Source organism: Notamacropus eugenii, chromosome 5 (genome assembly GCF_028372415.1).
Source record: "Notamacropus eugenii isolate mMacEug1 chromosome 5, mMacEug1.pri_v2, whole genome shotgun sequence".
Classification (NCBI taxonomy): Eukaryota; Metazoa; Chordata; class Mammalia; order Diprotodontia; family Macropodidae; genus Notamacropus; species Notamacropus eugenii.
Genome location: NC_092876.1, coordinates 81,743,084 through 81,761,895, shown reverse-complemented (window position 1 = coordinate 81,761,895; position 18,812 = coordinate 81,743,084). Strand labels below are relative to the sequence as shown.

At 43.0% G+C, this 18,812-nt stretch overlaps 1 protein-coding gene and 1 long non-coding RNA gene across 2 annotated transcripts; one reads left to right on the top strand and one right to left on the bottom strand.

Moving 5' to 3' along the window:
* Positions 1-10,073: 10,073 nt before the first annotated feature.
* SNIP1 (Smad nuclear interacting protein 1) lies at positions 10,074-16,847 on the bottom strand. Its single transcript, XM_072610009.1, has 4 exons — positions 16,462-16,847; positions 14,306-14,408; positions 12,489-13,084; positions 10,074-11,611 (listed from the first exon to the last, which is right to left on the bottom strand). Exons 1-4 carry the CDS (start codon positions 16,764-16,766, stop codon positions 11,350-11,352), a joined length of 1,266 nt encoding a protein of 421 aa, XP_072466110.1. The 5' UTR covers positions 16,767-16,847; the 3' UTR covers positions 10,074-11,349.
* Positions 16,848-17,043: 196 nt separating this feature from the next.
* On the top strand, positions 17,044-18,684 carry LOC140504713 (uncharacterized). Its single transcript, XR_011967212.1, has 2 exons — positions 17,044-18,062; positions 18,547-18,684. It is a non-coding gene; the product is annotated as an uncharacterized lncRNA (long non-coding RNA).
* The last annotated feature ends 128 nt before the right edge of the window (positions 18,685-18,812 follow it).

Below are 18,812 nucleotides of genomic sequence, written 5' to 3'. Positions count from 1 at the left end.
ACTCCAAATTTGAGCATCCTACGTTTACTTTGTGCTGTCTCAATTCTGCTTTGCTCATAGAGCACAGCACCCTTTCTGATGTGGGCATGCCATGATGAGTAGTCCTGTGCCAGTGTCTCCCATGTCCCACAATCAAATTCAGAGTTCTTGAGAGAGACCTTGAGAGTGTCCCTGTATCACTTCTTCTGACCACCATGTGATTGCCTGCCCCATATGAGTTCTCCATAAAATAGGCTTTTTGGCAAGCATACATTTTACATTCAAACAATGTGGCCAGCCCATCGCAGTCGTGCTCTCTGAAGCATAGTCTGAATGCCTGGCAGTTCAACTCAAGCAAGGACTTCAGTTTCTGGTAACTTCTCCTGCCAGTGATCCTCAGAATCTTCCTGGGACAGTTCAAATGGAAGCGATTCAGTTTTCTGTCATGGTGCTGGTAGACTGTCCAAACAATGAGGTCAGCACAACGGCTTTGGAGAACTTCAGTTTGGTAGTCAGTCTAATACCTTTTCTCTCCCAAACTTTTCTTTGGAGCCTTCCAAACACTGAGCTAGCTCTGGCAATGTGTGCATCAACCTCATTGTCAGTGTGAATGTCCCTGGAAAGTACACTACCAAAGTAAGTGAACTTATCCACAGCATTCAAAACTTCCCCATTTGTTGTAACCAATGGTTCCACGTAAGGGTGGTGTGGTGGTGGCTGATGGAGTACCTGTGTTTTCTTGGTATTAATTATTAGGCCAAAATTAGCACAAGCAACAGAGAACTGATCCATCCTTTGTTGCATCTCAGTTTCAGAGGCTGCACTGAGTGCACAATCATCTGCAAACAGAAAATTATGCACCAACACTCCCTCCCACTTGGATCTTGGCTTATAGTCTTTTCAAATTGAAGAACTTATCATCAGTATGATAGTTGAGCTTGATGCTGTGTTCATCCTCATTGAAAGCATTTGACATCACGGCTGAAAACATCATGCTAGAAAGCATGGGAGCAAGCACGCAGCCCTGTTTCACTCCACTGGTGACTGGGAAGGCATGAGAGCATTGTCCACTATCCAGAACCCGGGCAAACATGCCATCATGAAATTGACATACAATACTGATGAACTTCTTTGGGCAACCAAATTTTGACAATTTCCTATAAGCCCTCATGACTAACAGTGTCAAAGGCCTTGGTCATATCTACAAGTATTGTGTACAGACCTCTGTTCTGCTCCTGGTATTTCTCCTGCAGTTATCAGGCAGCAAACACCATATTGACTGTTCCTTGGCCCTTTCTGAAGCCACATTGGCTTTCAGGTATATGACCATCTTCCAGGTGAAGGATCAGCCTATCAAGGAGGACTCTAGCAAGAATCTTGCCAGCAATGACTGACAGAAATACCCCCCTGCTATTGTCGCAGAACAATCTATTCCCTTTACCCTTATAGAGATGGACAATGGAGGCATCCTTGAATTCCTGGGGGATAACATCCTCTTGCCATATAACCTGGAAAATTTCATTCAACTTTTGTATGAGCAATGGTCCCCCAACCTTGTAAATCTCAGCTGGAGTAGAATCAGCACCAGCTGCTTTGCCACATAGAAGGAGCCTAATGGCCATCACAACCTCTTCTTCGGTTGGAAGTTCATTCAGTTAAGGAGAGACTGATTTCAACCTGAGGTAATTGATCAATGGCCTCAGCATTGATTGATGATGATCTGTTGAGAATAATATGGAAGTGTTCAACCCATCTCTCTAAGATCTTGTCCTTATCACTAATCAATGTGGCTCCATCAGCACTGAGTGATTGTGATGCACTATAGGTTTTTGGTCCATAAACAGCTTTCAGGGAATCATAAAAGCACTCAGGATTGCTACTATCAGCATAAAACTGAATTTCATCTGCCTTCTTACTGAGCCAAGAATCCTGCAACTCTCGAAACTTTGTTTGTACTTTGCTTTTGATGGAATTAAATGCTGCCTTCTTAGAGGTGGATGAACTATCCTGGTCAATCCTGTGGAGTTCTCATTTTTCATTTAGCAGCTTCTGAGTTTCCCCTCATTTTCATCAAACCATTCTTGGTGTTTGTGAGTGTTCTGACCCAGATGAGCAAATACAGTGCTGTACGCCAAATCTCTGAAAACTGCCCACTCCTTTTCTCCTCCACTGTTGCCAACTGTGTGTTGTGTGAACTTTCCCTCCAAGTTAGCAACAAACCGTTCATGCTCAGAGAAGAGCTCTAGTTTGTTGACATTAATTCTTCTGGTAGTCATTTTGCCTTGGGGCTGGCACTTTTGATAAGTGCGAATATTTAGACTGGAAAGGATAAGTCTATGATCAGTCCAGCACTCTGCACCGCACATTGCCTTTGTCACTCTCACATCTTGTCTGTCTCTTCTCCTTAGAATCACATAGTCTATTAGATGCCAGTGTTTGCTGTGAGGGTGCATCCATGAAGTTTTATTGCATTTAGGTAAACAGAAAACAGTATTGGTGAAGAGAAGGTCATGTGATGCGCAAGTCTTCAGTACGTCTTTAACTGTTGTTATTTCCAGCTACATTCCTTGCTAGGACTCCCTGCCAAGTCTGGTAGTCTGAGCCTACTCTAGCATGATAAGCTTGTCCTCTTTTGGCACATTGATGATAAGGGTCTCTAGGTCTTCATAAAATTTTTCTTTGATCTCATCAGGGTTTATCATTGTGGAAGCATAGGCCCTGGTGATGGTGGCATGGCATTTTCCTGCAAGTGGCGATCACATTGTCATGAACCTGTTATTCATTCCTTTTGGCAAGCATACCAGCTTGCTGACTAGATTAGTTTTGATTGCAAAACCTATACCAGCTTCACAGTGCTCCCCTTCACTGTGGCCACTCCAGAAAAATGTATATCCAGCTCCAACTTCAGTAAGATGGCCTTCATTTGCCAGCCTTGTTTCACTCAGGGCTGCTATTTGGATGCGATACCTGTTGAGTTCTCTTGTGACAAGAGCAATTCGTCTTTCAGGTCTACTGCATTTTGTGTTGTCTATAAGTGTGCGCACGTTCCATGTGCCAACAAGGAGTAGAATCATCTTTGCAGATGTTTTTGTATATTTTTTTGTGTTTCAACCACAAAGTGGGATTCCCTGCCTGCTGCAGTAATAAGGCCAGGGTTGGGTAGGCAGGCAATTTTTAGAGCACCTTTTCTAGCTTCCTTCCTCACACCAGGAGGTGAGCAGTGCAATCCTTAAAAGGGTGCTCAGAGACCCAGGGGGCTGCTGAGTCCCACTGCTGCTTCCAGTAAGAGATGGTCCTATGGCCTGGGCCACCTGTGTGCAGGGTTGTGACTACAGCTCCCAGTGTATCCACACCTGTTGCCACAGGACTTTGAGGTATAATAGTAAAATGGTATGGGTGATGTCTTTTCATTCATGCATAAATTGGATTTAAGTGATTTCATTGTTATAGAAAAGTAATTTCATTGTTATAGAGAATTCCCAGACATGGAAACTCCCTATAACAACGCGAGTAGGCAACTTCTCTGCTGCTTAAAGTTTGAGAGAATTGCTTAGAACACAGAGGTTATGCCACTTGCCCAGGATCACCTAGAGTATGTGTCTGAGGAAAGTCATAAATGCAGGTGTTTGTGGCTCCAAAGCTAGTGCTCGAGTGACCATGCCAGGTTGCCTTTCTTATGCATGAATATATTGTATGTCAGAGGGATTTGAAAACTAATGGAGGAGACTTGAGTGAATGAAGAAGGCATTTATTAACTGTCTACTATGTACAAGGCACTGCACTAAGCCATGGCGATACAAAGAGAAAAAAGTAAGACAGTCCCTGCTCTTGAAGAGCTCACCCCCACTGTAATGGGGATGACAATATACATGGTAAGTTTCCACTCTTATGTTAGATGAAAAGGTCCCCTGGCCCTTAGGATACAGCAGTAAAGCAGATGTCATTTCCACTGATAACATCATATCTGCTTCTGATGTGAGCCATTTGACAGTGCTAAGGACTTTGGTGACAGCTTTCTTTTTTTGGGTCTTCAAAAGATGGCTCGATCTCCCCGGGGTTGCTTCACTAGATGATGGCTGCAGACACTAGGCTTAAAGCATTGCTATTACAGAGGCTCTTGGGTTCAGGGTCCGGTGCTGTCTCTACCAGGGTCTTGAAGGGTCATCCATGGTGGTGACCTGACCTACCTGGCACATACTGCCTCCTATCTCTGCCTTAGGGTGCCTTGTTGCATCACCTAGGCTGACTTGTCTGCCCTGTGGTTAGAACCTGGTTGACAACTGATGAAGATTGCTCATTTCTCCATAGAAGCTCCTTCCCAGTTGATGTGATGGCTAGCTAGAACGAAAGCAGGAGTAGTGGTAGGGAGGGGACTGCTACTCCTAGGGCTCTTGGGCCTATTTGCCTGTTCATGGTCAGCAACTGATGACAAGGAAGGTGAGCCCCTTCTCCACAATGATTTCTCCCCTCAATGGTGGCTGCTCATAGGCTAGACTGGAAACAGGTCTGGTGCTTTTATTCTGAAGGCTCAAGGTCTTCACCATCAGGGACCAAGTAGAGATGGTGGTCAAGGTGTATTTGGACTGGGTGTATTTGTAGCAATAGGAAAGAAACAAGTAAATAGGGAGAGATTAATGTGGAGGGAGCTAGGGAGGTAATAATTGTAGGGGCAATCAGCTGAAGAATATGAGAGGATCAAGGATGCATGCAGTGGGGCTGGCCTTGATGAGAAGGGTCACTTAACAACGACTAATACCTAGTAGAAGATAAACTCCTTGAGGGCAGGAACCGTTTGTCATTATTGTCCATGTACTCCAGTGTTTAAATGGATAGTTAATGTTTGTTGAATTAAATACATCAATGAGATGCATTTACATCAATGGGACTACTCTATCCATCATCACAACTCTAATAGGTCTCTCAGTGGGAGAAGTTCATCATCCCCCAAGCTAATCTGGCAGTATGCCTCTCCAAACTTAGCTAGGCCGGTTCTCGGTAGAAAGACATCACTGGTTTTATTCTGAAAGGCTTCCCAGCTTTGTAGCTACTGTCAGTACTTCCACTTTGTATTTTACATTAGTGTTGGGAAAACTTCAGAAATACCTTTCCAGTCTTCTTACACATCATTCCTTCACAGACACCACAATCCAGTGACGATGGTCTCCTTGGTGTTCCTTATATGTGATACTCCATTCCCCAACTTGATGCATTTTCACTGGCTGTCTTGAATGCCTGGAATGCTCTCCCTCTTCTTCTCTGACTACTGACCTCCCTGGCTTTCTTCAAGTTTCTGCTAACATCCCACCTTTTGAAGAAGCCTTTCCTAATGCCTTTTAAAAATAGTAGTGCCTGCCTTCTGCTTTTTTCATTTATCCTGTGTACAGCTCATCTGTACATAATTGTTTGCATGTTGTATTTCCCAGTAAGACTGAGCTCCTTGACAGCAGAAACTGTTTTTACCTTTCTATCTCCAGGACTTAACACAGTGCCTAGTACAGAATAGGCATTTAATAAACACTTGTTGAATAGTTTGTGCCCATGACAAAAGTTTCATGCAATTGTATAAAAAGCAATGTGTTCAAGGATAAAAAGCCTGGAGTTAGAAGGTCCCGGTTTCAGTTCTGGTTCTGACACTCTAGGCAACTAAGTTCTTGCCTCTAAACCTATTTCTTCATTTGTAAAATGATGATGATGATGATGACAACTACTTATTTCACAAGTGCTGTGAGTTAATCTTAAGGAAATGGAGAAAGGTAGGCTATTAGTACTCTGCCAAAAGTAACAGGTAATAGCTCCTCCATTCTTACCAGGAAAAATACTCCCATTTACCTCAACATTTATTAGTCATAGGCAAGGCATATTTATGCCTGGGGCATAAATTATATAGCCTTGGCCCTCACAAATTAGAATATATGTGTATAAAATAAGAATCCTAGGTTTGTGCCCAGAGAGTGAGCTTCAGCATAACTTTTGAAACTCCACTTTTGAAATATACTAGCTGTATGATCCTGGATAAATTGCTTAAGCTCTCACTGTCTGTGACAACTCACTTGGACTGGAAACTACATTGTAGAACGAATTGGTAGAGAAAGTCACTTTGTCAGGAGTTCCCTAAATCAACAAAATCAGGTTTGGACTAAAATAAATAAAAATAGATAAATGTATGTGTATGTGTGTGTACATATATGTATGTATGTGTCTATATACATGTACATACATATATATGATTATGTGTTTGTATGTATGTATACACACACATATGAAAAAAGAAAATTTCAGATCAGATAGACCTCTTCAGGCTATGATTATCAAAAAAGGCTTCCCATTAGAGATGCATCTGAGCTTAGCCTTGAAGTATGGCCACAGGCTGAGAGATGATGGAAGATGACATCCTGGGCATTGGGGGAGGTTTTACTTAAAAATACAGAGGTGAGGAAAGCTGTAACATGTTGGGAGAAAATAGTCCAATTTGACTTGAGCTTGCTATATATATAAGGAGGAACAGTACAGGATGAGCTTACATCTAAGGCTGGGGGCCTAGATTAGTTGGGACTAGGTTATGAAGAGTTTTGAATACAAGGTAATCTAGATTTTAGTCAATAGATAATGAGAAACTTTAAAGCAGAGCCTCTTAACCTGGGATCTGCAAACTTTTAAAATATTTTGCTAGACACCTATTTCAAAATTGGTTTCTTTGTAATCCCATGTACTTTATTACTTTATTTAAAAACATTCTAAGGTATCCATAGACTTCATCAAACTGCTAAAGAGATGCATGATACCAAATAGGTTAAGAATCTCTGCTCTAAAGATTTTTTAACAGAGGGATATGATTAAACGTATGTACATTAGAAATATTAGTCTGACAAAAATGAGAAAAATAAATTGGAAAGGGGAAACAAGAAAAACCAGGAGACTTTTAAAAGGCTAGGAGAGTTAAGGACTGTATGCACAAACACCCCTCCCACAAACTCTTTACCATCTCCACCCCAAAGAAATCAGATGAGGGAAATAAGTACTAGGGTTACCCATTCAGAGCTGGAGGGGGCTTTATAAGCCACCATTCCTATCCCCTTATTTTAGATATGAGAAAACTGAGGCCAGAGGAGTGAAGTCACCTTACCCCTAGTCCTGCAGGTGGTAAAATCCAGCACTCCAGTGCTCCATGATGTCCCAACACCAACCAAACAACATCCAAATGCTTTGTGTCGCTCAGTTTTAAACCTTACCGTTTTATTGAATGGAGCATCTCCACGATATCCCAGATGATGGAATCATTCTGGAAGGTCCAAATGCAAGCAAATCACCACCTAACAGTTCTCTTCAGCACCTTTCTAAAAAAGGGCTTTCATATTATCATTCCATCCAGGGGAGGCAGAGAAATACTGTTTTCAGGACCAAGTAAGAAAGCAGTCATCTGAATACCAGAGCAACAGTCATATCAGAGCCTGAAAAGATCTTAGAAAGTCTGACCTCTTCAATTTATAGATGAGGAAACTGAGTCCTCCTGCACTGCCCACACTTTCAAAAAAAGACATCTACACTGCCTGACATCCTTGGTTAACTTCCAACTGGATAATCAAAACTCCTCTTTAAAAATGCCCCTGGAATTTTGACAAATGGAGAACATTTCACTTCTTCCTGTACCAAATTCTGGAGAAGCATTATTATCTAGCAAATTAATGATGCTGCATACGAGGCTATGAATCAGGATCCTGTCATCCCAAATTTATACCTTTCCCCAGCACGACAAGGTCTGATTAATTTATTTCTTGTATTATAATGTATGGTGTGACTGAGCCAACAGCATTTGCATTCAGGAAACCTGATTCCCAATGCAACACCATTCACACAGTCAGTATTTTCTGAAGTGGTAATGTGGATCCCCTGGTAACTATTACTTAGAATTTAAATCCAAATATTGTAAGCTACCAGCAAGGTTTGTCAGGGGATTGACTTCTGAAGATTTATTGAATGACTGAGATAAAGTGTGATGATAGGACCAATTAGGTCTCTTTAATTTATACCCCACCCCCACCAAGTTACCAAGAAATCAAAGCCAAAACAGTTTTTAATTCCAAAACTTTAATTTAAAAGTGAGTAGCTATTTCACTTGATACAAACTTATATACATTTGTGAACATAGTATATTCTGAATATTTTATCTTAATCTTCAGAGACCGCTGGCATATACCTGAACATACCACATGGAAACTCTATTTTAACTTAATGTTCTTTCATTTCTTGGCCAAATAACTGATTTTTTAAAAGGGAGAGGAAAGGATTTATAAAATGTAAACATTTGTACTATTTATCAAATAATAATCATCCTGAAAATCTATTTTTTAAAAAAGTGATGAGATTTCTAAAACCTTGCTGCATTGCATACTGATGTAAATACAGTAATAAAAATTCCATTAAAAAAATCCAACCCAAATCAAACTATTCTTTACAGACACAAGCTATTAATTCTGGTTTTTATTTATTACTAAGTCAAGATAAAAGTCGCTTCACAAATTGCAGTTACTATGATGCTGCATGTCTATAAGAGGATGACGGAGTGGGTATGGTATGACTGGAAAAAACATTTAAAGGGAAGTTTTGAGGAAATGGGATTCACACAGAACCCGGGAGAACATCAGATTGACTGCAGAATTCAGGAAGGAGATGCAAGTGACCAGAGTTCAAAAGTATTTTGATTTTCACTTTGCTTTGGTTTAGACAGTCATTCTTCCTTGGAGAAGAAAAGGTACTACAAACAAACTAATTAAGTTTGACAAGAGATGGCAAAAGAGGAAACCAAATGGTCCAACTAAACACGTTTCTCAGACAGAATGTGTTAAGAACTATTGCACAATATTTGTCACTACTCCAGTTTAGAAATTTGCTGGTGATACCGGGCTTTGGAGCTAGAAGAGAATCGCATTTCAGCAGGCCTTGCTCCCAGGCCCACTGTTTTCATCCTTTATAAAGAAATCTTCCATCAGAATCATCGAGTCCAGGAACCATCACTTGTTTATCAAGAAGAAAACCTAGTACAAAAACATCTGTCTGTGCTGTCAACATGTAGGAAAGTTGGTATTTTCTCCGTGCTCTATTGATATGTCCACCACATTCAGGCTAGAAGTAAAACTTTAGAACTGCCTTACAGCGTCAAATGATCTCAAAACCCACTGGCAATCAGTGTAGCAACACAACTGATCAGAGAGGCACCGAGTGAGACAGAAAAAGAGCAAGAGCAGGTCAAGGGAAAACTCAGTCTGTCTCAAAGAAAATTTAAAAACACAAAATTGGGTTCTCTACATCCATACTGGATATTAAGCATGTAGTAGCTGGCAAAGTCAATGGAGAAAAAAACCTAGGGGAACAAACTGCAAATTACTAAGTTCTTGCCCCTTTTAATTTTAAACTTATTAAATGTTCACAAAATATCAGGTGTTTTTCAAGGCTTTTTGTCCCCCAAGCTTGAACAATGGACATTAAACCCCACTCCATGTCACCACATACCAGTGGTCAACATTGGTCAGGTGTCTAAACATCATCCATAACAAGATACATTGGGAAAAAAGCAGGGATAAATAACCAACAGTCAGAGATAATCTCAAAGTCTCGAATATTTCAACCCAAGAACTATTTAACAGCAAAACTAATTGACTTTGCATTTCTCTTTTTCTTTCCCTAGCCAGCATTCTGGTAGTGGTGTTTGTGTAGATTGAAATAGCAAGGCCCTATGGGCGAGGAAGAGAGGAAAGACACAGATAATCCATTGACTGAATAATCAGGCCTTGGTTTATACAGAGGCAACTATACATAGCATATCCAAAAGCTTCTTTACATTCACTGGTGAGGATAAGCATTTTGCTCCCAATTTAGAAAGCACTGATGCTTCAAAATGCTCAACACTCATTTATATGGATTAGTGATCTGGAATTTAGTTCAGGCTGTCGATGGTGTTCCCACCTATTTTCCCCTCTCAATTACTATTTATTTCCACTTCAAATTTTTTTTTTGCAAATTTAAAACTTTTTAAAAAACAAAAAAATATCAAAAACTTTTATACTAGAAAAGTATTACACTTTGGGGCTGAGTAAGGCTACATTTACAAATTCTTTTATTATGTAATCCCATACTATATATAAATGAGCTTCTGCTATTCAAATAACAGGGTGATCTATGCCTTTACTCATAATGTAGTATTCCATTTACATTACCAAAAAAATCACTCAGATGCATGTAGTACACACCTCCAGCCACCACCCACACACCCCCACCCACACACACTCTCATCCAATTTATACATACAACATATGTACACAGACAAAATTTGATGCACACATATTTGACTTGGGGAAGATTAGTAAATAGGTGCTTCCCTTGCCTCAGCTCCTCCCTGCTTATGAGAAGGAAAAAAGATATAGACATGCCCTTTCAGGATATTAAAAATACAATAAGTAAAACAAAAAATTTCTTCCTATCACACATAAATCTAGTGAAAATGAACAGACTGCTCCAACATCTGAGGTAATCCTCCCACACAAGTGATGCTATGAATTAGGAGAAAAAAGTGATATTATAAATGCAAAGCAGTTAAACAGACAAGAAAACCCAAATTAATGACAGACTCAGGCTACTTTGGGAAATACAGAATCCTCTTATGTAAGAAATAGATCCATGACCCATTTTAATCTCTTCCCTGCAATAGCCATGATTTTACTGCTCTGTCATGTATTTCATCAGGACTCAACATTTGTCTGCATATAAGCAGTCAATAAGGTCAAATGTGTAGTGAAATTCTCATCCCCAAAGATCTAAATAATGAAATGGATTTCTATGATTCGAGGTTAACTGGACAGAAGCTTCAATGTATATAATGGGGGTCTGTTTTGCTGACAATCAAAATTTGGGCCAAATTCTCTGTCTAGGTATTTACAAAATATAAAATGTGAAAAACTGCTGGTCCATATTTCTTAGTAAGTCACTGTACAAAGCAAATAGCTGCACAAAGAGAACATGCCATGTTTCTCTTTTTTAACCAAGGGTCTACAGTTACCAGGCAATAGTTTCCAGAGCACCAACTCATGCCACGCCATCATGCTTCTACTACACACAATGGACGATCGTTATTGGTGAAATTATTCTGAAAGCAAATGTCCACATTTGTGTGGCTAACAGATCACAGAAATAAGCTCAACCAAAAACACAAATTATCAAATTTCTTAAATTTTAACATAAGCTGATCAGCAACAGAGGAAAGACTTAAGGCAATACACGAGGCACCAGGGAGTGCTGCTCTGCTCTTTAAACTCCAAGTCCAGGTCGTCCACAAAGGAAAGATTCTCTTAGGAGCTACAGGAGCTTCTTCTGAATTTGCTAGCTGTCAGATATCTCCTCCTCCTCCTCATCCTCATCTTCTTTTCGATCCACCTCAGAGGTGTCTGAAGATTCATGAAGCAGTACATATTCCCGACTACTGAACCCAAATTTGAGCACATCCTTCTCCTTTAGTTCATAGTAACGCTGTGGCTCAATGCGCTGATTGTTCAAGAAGGTCCCATTGCCTGAACCAAGGTCGATGATATATGGCCTTACCCTTCGGCCAATTGTGCCATCAGCACGAGTGTATTCTACAAGCCTAGAGAAAAGAAAACAACTTTTAAATTAGCTCATGCCAAAGCACTGGACATACAGACCAGGCTCACTAATGTACAGCTCTGTTTTCCTAAGTACACTAGATGACATAAACAATGCTATTACTAGCTCAAATTAAAATTCCTCCAAATAAAGAAACTTTAGGTATATGGGTAGAGGAAGTTGCTTATATACCTAAGTTGTAGGAAGAGTTTGAATAATGCCTACTGAAGAACTCTCTTACAGATCATAAAGACAAGAGGTGGGAAAGTATAAATCAAAAAATCAAAAATAAACCCATTCATTAGTCCCGCTCAGCATAAAGGGACTCATAACAAGGCTAGTATGTGAATAAAATTAAAGAAATATCTGTGTGATTTTTCTTTCACCTATCAAAACCTACAGATAACCAGGCTCTATTTAGCTCAATGAAATCCACAAAGCCAATAGACACACTGGGTCTGATCACCCCAAAAAAGGGTTTCAGTCCTACAAATGGAGGTATTCAGATTACTTATATACATATTCATTATGTCAAAAGCTTAAGAAGGCAGCATAATGTAGTGGAAAGAATAGGAACACTGGACTTAGAAAGTTCAAAGACCTGGATTTAAGAAGTCCTAATTCACTTATTAACTGGGGAAGTCATTTAGTTTCTCAAGGCCCTGTCAGTTTCCTAATTTGAAAATGGGGATAAATTAACAATACTTGCTCTACCTTCCCTCAGATGGTTGTGGGGAAAATTACTTTGTAAACTGTCAAGTAGTAAAGAAACATGAGCTAGTTTTGTTTTAAGAGTGTGACTGCAGAAAGAGCTATACAGAGCCCCTGACTTACTGATTACCTTAAAGGTAATGACTGAAACTTTTACTAAGCCTTACCGATACTGAAACACTGCGTGCTGCTTTGAACAGGAAGGGTGGTCAATAGGAATATCTGCAATTCGCCGGTGACGGCCCAGAAGATAAGCGCTTTGTCTGTGGATATACATGACAGGGAGCACCTCATCATTCTTAAAGGGGTAAAGGCGCCAGCGTTTCTTTGGGATCCGTGCTTCTGGAGGCTCACTATACTTTATCACCACACCCCGGAACATGTTGGTATCCTCAAGAAGTGCCCCTGACAGCTCAAAGCTGGGCTTCTCTTTATTGGGTGGGTCTTTTCCTTTACTGTGGCCACCAGCAGACTGCAGAACAATCTCCTGATTCTCATCACTGCTGCCACCCACATCTTTCTTCTGGCGACGCTCCCGTCGCCGAGAGTTATAAAACTCTCTTTCTGTTTCCTGTTCCTGTAGGTTCTGGGCATCTCGATTCCGCCCACCACTAGGCCTCTCACCAGTGGTCTTCCTCTGGTTAGAATGACTATGGTGTCTGTCTCGGTCACCATTTCTCTCCCGCCTGTGTTCTTGTTCCTGTTGCTCCCTGTGTTGTCTTTCATCTCTTCCTCTCCTGGGGTGGTTTTCACTATCTCGTTCCTGAAATTCAAGGAACCATTCAAATGTAGACAGTTCCCAATTAATGAGGTTACTTTCCAAAGCTCATTAGTAAGTTCATTATTTGAAACCCAGAACACATCCTCCCAAAGGAAAAAAATGTTACAAATACATAGTCTTGATAGGCAAGGAGTTAAGAGGGAAGAGCTAAAAGAGAAAGTATTTGTTCCCTCTTTCTTGTGGAATGACCAGTCATAGGCAAAATTTTAAAAGAGATAATATTTGCCATAAGCATTCTCCTACCTCCTGGCATCCTTCTTTCAAGTTTTGCTAAGAGCTTTATCGTGCTATTTAGGGATAGTGCAAGAAAGAATATAAAATCTTTAATTACTAAAATGGCAGGCAACAAAGAAAAAATTTTCCAGTCATCAAGAGGAACATAATTTTGGGCAGGAGTAGTCAACACTGGCCTAAAAGGGCAGTCCTTGGAGTCGGCTTCTTAATTTGATCACAGCTGTCATCTTCTACTTCTGAACACATAAATTCAATTAAGGCACCATGAGGATGCAGGAGGTTAAGGATAGGTACCTATAAAACAGAGGCTGCCTGTATTTCTATTTGGGATAAATAAAAACAATCAATGTATATGGTAAAATTATTTGGTATGAACATTAAATTTAGGGCACACTGTTCTGTCTCACATGTATTTCTGAGGGTCATTCACAGTAATGAGCTTTTTAGGAATTAATTTGAGGAAGGAAGATAAGAAATCTCAAGTTAATTATTTTGATAGGTTTTTTTTAAAGTTACCTTCTGAAAGCCTCAAAGACTAACAGTAATAAGCTGTTCATGAAATGAGAGGTGCATTTAAGAATTAGATGACAGAGAGTTACAGCATGTAGACAGTGGCTCCACTCAGGGAAAGATACAACCAGCTGCCCAAAGATAATTTATTCTCCAAGAAGTAGAACCAACAGCACATCATGGAATACCTGCCATGGAATACAAGCAATGGCCAGGGTCTCCCAACTCTTGCTCTGAACCTTAAAGATGATAGTATATGTATTTATGTTCTAAGCTCTTCAAGTAACTAGTTCTTTTAGTGAAAACCAGTCTATATCCTGCCCTTTTCTGTCCATAAAAGTAATGCTGTAACCTTGGGGCTCACTTCCCAATTGAAGAAGAAAGTCCATATTCTAACACTAGTAGGAAGAAATTCTTAGATCAGAACTTAGGGGAATGAGTTGTGTCAATTGCAATTACCTGCTTCACCTTGACTACAGAATGGTGAGGGCTACGGCTTCTCTTACTCCGAGGAGATCTGCTTCTTCTCCCAAAGGACTTGTTTTTCCTTTTGGTTGGTGATCTTTAGAAAACACAACACACATAGGAATTGGTGGATAAGCTTTGAACCTCTACCCCAATTTCCCTCACACAAAGAAAAAAGTTTTTGACATCTCCTGCCTAATCTGCTATGAGTTATCATAGGTTTGTTGAAGACTAAAACTTTGCAAGCATTGGTAAATGGACACAAGGAAAAAAGGTCTACACACGGTAGCAAAAGCTGTCTTCAGATTAGGAGATCCAAATTATTGTCTTAGATCTGCCATTTAGTGTATGATCAGAATAATTCACATTTCTACAGCAGTATACATTTTATAAAATTGTCTCTGTGGCAGCCCCATGAACCAAATAGTATGATTATCCCCACTTGGCAGATAAAACTGAAGCTCAAAAGGGCTTAGACAATGCTGGTCCGGCCTAGAAGAGTCACAGAATGCTGGAGCCAGGACTCTGAACAAAGATATTCTTATCCTAAACTCAGTGCTTTTCCCACTATATTACACTGCTTCTCCAAAAAAATGGTGGGATAGAGGCAAGATAGCAATCACATAGGGCAATGAAATTAATTCTCAAACCCCTATGATTTCATGGTGCAGAAGATACTTTGCAATTAGCAAGTCCTTGAACTCTCAATTTCCTCATCTATAAAATTAAGTTAGACTAAATACCTGGACTATGACTTGTCTGCAACTTCCTCTCTTTCCTTCAAGGTCCAACTCAGATGCCACCTCTTCATTAAGACCCTCCCTCATCACTATCAACCTGATCCCCTCATGTACCGTGTCTTATTTCTTTATAGCTTCATCTTCACTTAACTGAAATGAATGGTCCCTTCAGGATTTAACTAGATCTCAACTCAAGGAAGAGTTTACTGGTAACCTTTACCTCACGCCATCCCCTCAGCCTCATTACTCTGCTTTACTGAAATCTCCAATGCTTCCCTCAGGGGTGAACGTGGCCCTGAGTTTTTGAAGGCTATACTGAAAGTATTTAGTTGGAAGGGATTCAAGTTCAGCATTGGTGATAAGACTGTGTGTCTGATGCTTGAAGACCAGTCTAGATAAATTTGAAGAGGTTCATTACCAGAAGGCTGGCCAAGTGACTGACCACAACGATTCATAAAAACCACCTATTAAATTGTGGAGGAACGCTTCAACTTGTATTAAAAGAAGAGGTACGCATACCAAGGAAACCACAGAATCTTAACAAAACACTGGGGTGAAGGCTGTAGGTTAGTAGTGAAAGGGCTGTAAAGATGAAAACCAGTGGTATAAAATCTTGGGGGTAAAGGTAAGAATAACAACAGCAGATTACAGTTATACTGTACAGTCTACGAATTCCTATCCTCACAACAACCCTAAACGCTGAATTAAATCCAACAATGTCCAGTTCTGTATTCTGAGACCAAAAAATAATGGGAGCGAACAGTTATAAGTCATCACTCACATCCAGAGAGTCCTTTACGAACGTCATCTCCACTGACCCACAAAATAACTCTAACAATTAACGTGGCAGCTAGGTGTCCAAGTGGGGAGAAGGCCCGTTGGACTCATCTGGGAGTTCAGCTCCGGCCTCGGACACTTCCTAGTGGTGTCCTCATCGGCAGAGTTGGAGAAGGAAAAGGAAAACCCCTCCAGCGTCTCCGCCAAGGAAGTCACGAAGCTTCCAACGCAACTGAGCGACAAAAACAGAACCGATGCAAGCACTCGGATTTTTATTTTACAAATGCGAAAACCGAGAGCCAGAAAAAGAATTCGCCTCAGCCAAGGCTAGTAAATGGCGGGGCGAGGATTAGAACCCAGGTCCCTACAACACCACAGCTACCAGACGGGCAGCAGGGGCGCAGGAAGGGTCCTACAAAGGACCCGAGTGTGTGCGCAGCTGGGAAAGGGGCTAAGGGAAGACTTGCTACAAGAGGCAGGACTGGCTGGGGGCTCGACGAGGAAGAGCCTCTGGGGATCACGAAGCAGAGTCAGCAGGGGGCTGGGCCCTATCCCCCACCCCCACCCCCGCGGCGGGAGGCACCGCCGCCACCACCCAGCGTCCCTCCGGGGGACGGGGCGCTGGGCTCGTACCTGCTGCAGCTGCCGGCGCGGTCGCCGGAGGCACGAGCGCCGCGGGCTCGCGGGGCCGGGGGCGGCAGCGGCGCCTCCTCGTCCGGCGCCGGGCTCGGACTTCCCGAGGAGCCGCGCCGGGCCCGGGCCCGTGGCCGGTGCGAGCGGGACGCGGGGGTCGGGCTGCGCCGCTCCTGCTTCACCAGCGACAGATCCGGCACCAGCACGTCGTCCCCCGCCGCTGCCGCCGGCTCGTCCTCGGCCTCCGGCCGCCGCCGGCGCCGCCTCCGCTGCCTCCGCTCCCGCTCGGGCTTCGCCTCCTTCATCCTCGCGGCCCGGGCCAGTGGGCTCCTCAGCGACGGCCCGAGCGCGTACCCCGCGCTTCCGTTTCCGGGGCAGCTTCGATTCTTCTTCCGGCAGCCAAACGGAAGTCGGGCCGCTGGCGGTCACGTTGTGATCGCACCCCCTGGCGGGCGCTGCTGAAAATCGCGCTCTCGAAAGAGGCGAGAGAAGTCTGGGGAAGCCTCACCCCCAAAACAACCACCCATCCAACAAAAAGTTCCGTTGGCCTGTCCCCGCCCCCTCCTCTCCCTCACCACGCCCACTCGACCTCTCCCCGGGGCTGCAACAGCCGCGATTGATGCGGACCCCCCAAAGACCCTCGTCGGACCCTCCCCAGGCGGGCGCTGTCACCGCCCCACGTTCCACAGGAGGAAACGGGCTGGCAAAGGTGACGGCCCGTAAGGTCGGAGGACGGATTCCGGGTCACAGCTCACGGTCGCGCGGCTCCGAGCGGAGGAGTCAGGATTCGAACCCACGTGCCCTTGTTCAGAGTGGCGCCCCCGTATTGCTGGGGAAAGGGAGGCGACGGCGTCAGAATAGAGGCCGAGGAGACAGGGAGCGAGCAGGGTCGGGGTCTGCCCCCTACAGAGCGCGCTCAGAGGACCAAGGCTTTTATTTGCCTTTCTTTAGGCCGGTGTGCACCGGGGCCTGCTTCTGCTACTGGTGCTCAGTGAACACCAGGGAGGAGAGAGGAGAGGAGGGAGGAAGGAGGCTTGGGCACCACGGAGTCCCACCCGTGACCGGGGCCTCGCACCCTCAGGGGCGGTCAGTCCTCTGACCTCCGGTCTTTTAGACTGTCCTGCCTGGAGCCGCGAAACAAGCCGTGCCTGCTTCCTAGGACGTCCAGGGTAAAGCTCCCTTCTCTCCCCGGAGGGACCTTTGTCTTCACTTGCCAGCATCCACCCTGTCAGGGTTCGTCCTTCGTTTTGGAAGAAGACCATGACATCAGAGAAATCCACCCGAGGGTCTCTCCGTGGGAACTTTGGCTGCACCACAAATGACAAGAAATGGCAGCGCTTCTGTCAGTGGTAAACGAGAAGCAGGCTGCAGGGGGAAGGCATGGAGGGAGGGCACAGGCTCCCGTGGGTGAGGCGTGGCCCCGGACTCGTTCCTTTATTGCCCGAGCACTTATTAAGCGCTGACTGGGGGCTGAGTCCTGCGAAGTTCAGTGCTGAAGGAAGATGAAGAGCTCTGGTGGTCATAAGGGGAGAAGCAGCCAGGTGGAATAAAGGGCCAGCCTTTGTTTGGGTCGGGAAGATGGAATGTCACACATAACGGAGGTAGGACGCTGGGCAAGTCCTCTCAGTGCCCCAGGCAGCTCTCGAAGTCTGCAGAAGTTGCGGAAGGGTTGTCTGTCTGAACCATTGGAATATATGGTTTTATGTGTGTGTGTGTATGTGAAATAAATGAAATTTCATGTCAAATTAAACTCCAAAAGAGCAACAGAAAAAAAAACCAGTTTTCATTTGTAAATGAATAAGAAGTGACTTGTCCAGGGTGGACCAGCAAGTGTCTTAGGCAAATTTCAAACCCAGGTCTCTGTCCCCTGCCTTGGCCTCCAACAGGACAGGAGAAGATACTTAGAGAGGTTCTTAATTTGTGTGTGTGTGTGTGTGTAGGACTCCTTTAACAAAGTAAAGTCTATGTTTTAAAGTATTAATAGTGCATTTATATGGCATTTTAAGGTTAACAAATTTGTTTTACAAGTATCTCATTTGCTCTTCACCACCATCCTGGGAGGTAATTAATATCCCCATTTTACAGATGAAGAAACTGAGGCCAGACAAGTCACATGGCTTGTCCAAGATCACACAGCCAGTAAGCGTCAGAGACGGATTGGAACTCAAGTCTTTCTAACTCTATGCATCGTACCACCAGCCACCTGAAATGAAACACACAGGCGTATAAAGAAAAGCAATTATACTGAAATGCAGTTATCAAAATGTTCAATAAACAAGTTCACAGACCCAGAGTTAAGAATGCCTGCCGAATAACGTAAAGGAGACTGTGGTAATTGAGAGCTCTCACTT

Coding starts and splice junctions, on each gene's coding strand:
- SNIP1 (XM_072610009.1), bottom strand. CDS start 16,766: ATGAAGGAGGCGAAGCCCGAGCGGGAGCGGAGGCAGCGGAGGCGGCGC. Junction 13,085..14,305: donor CTGTAGTCAAGGTGAAGCAG/GTAATTGCAATT, acceptor CTTGAATTTCAG/GAACGAGATAGTGAAAACCA. Junction 11,612..12,488: donor CACGCAGTGTTTCAGTATCG/GTAAGGCTTAGT, acceptor TCTTTTCTCTAG/GCTTGTAGAATACACTCGTG.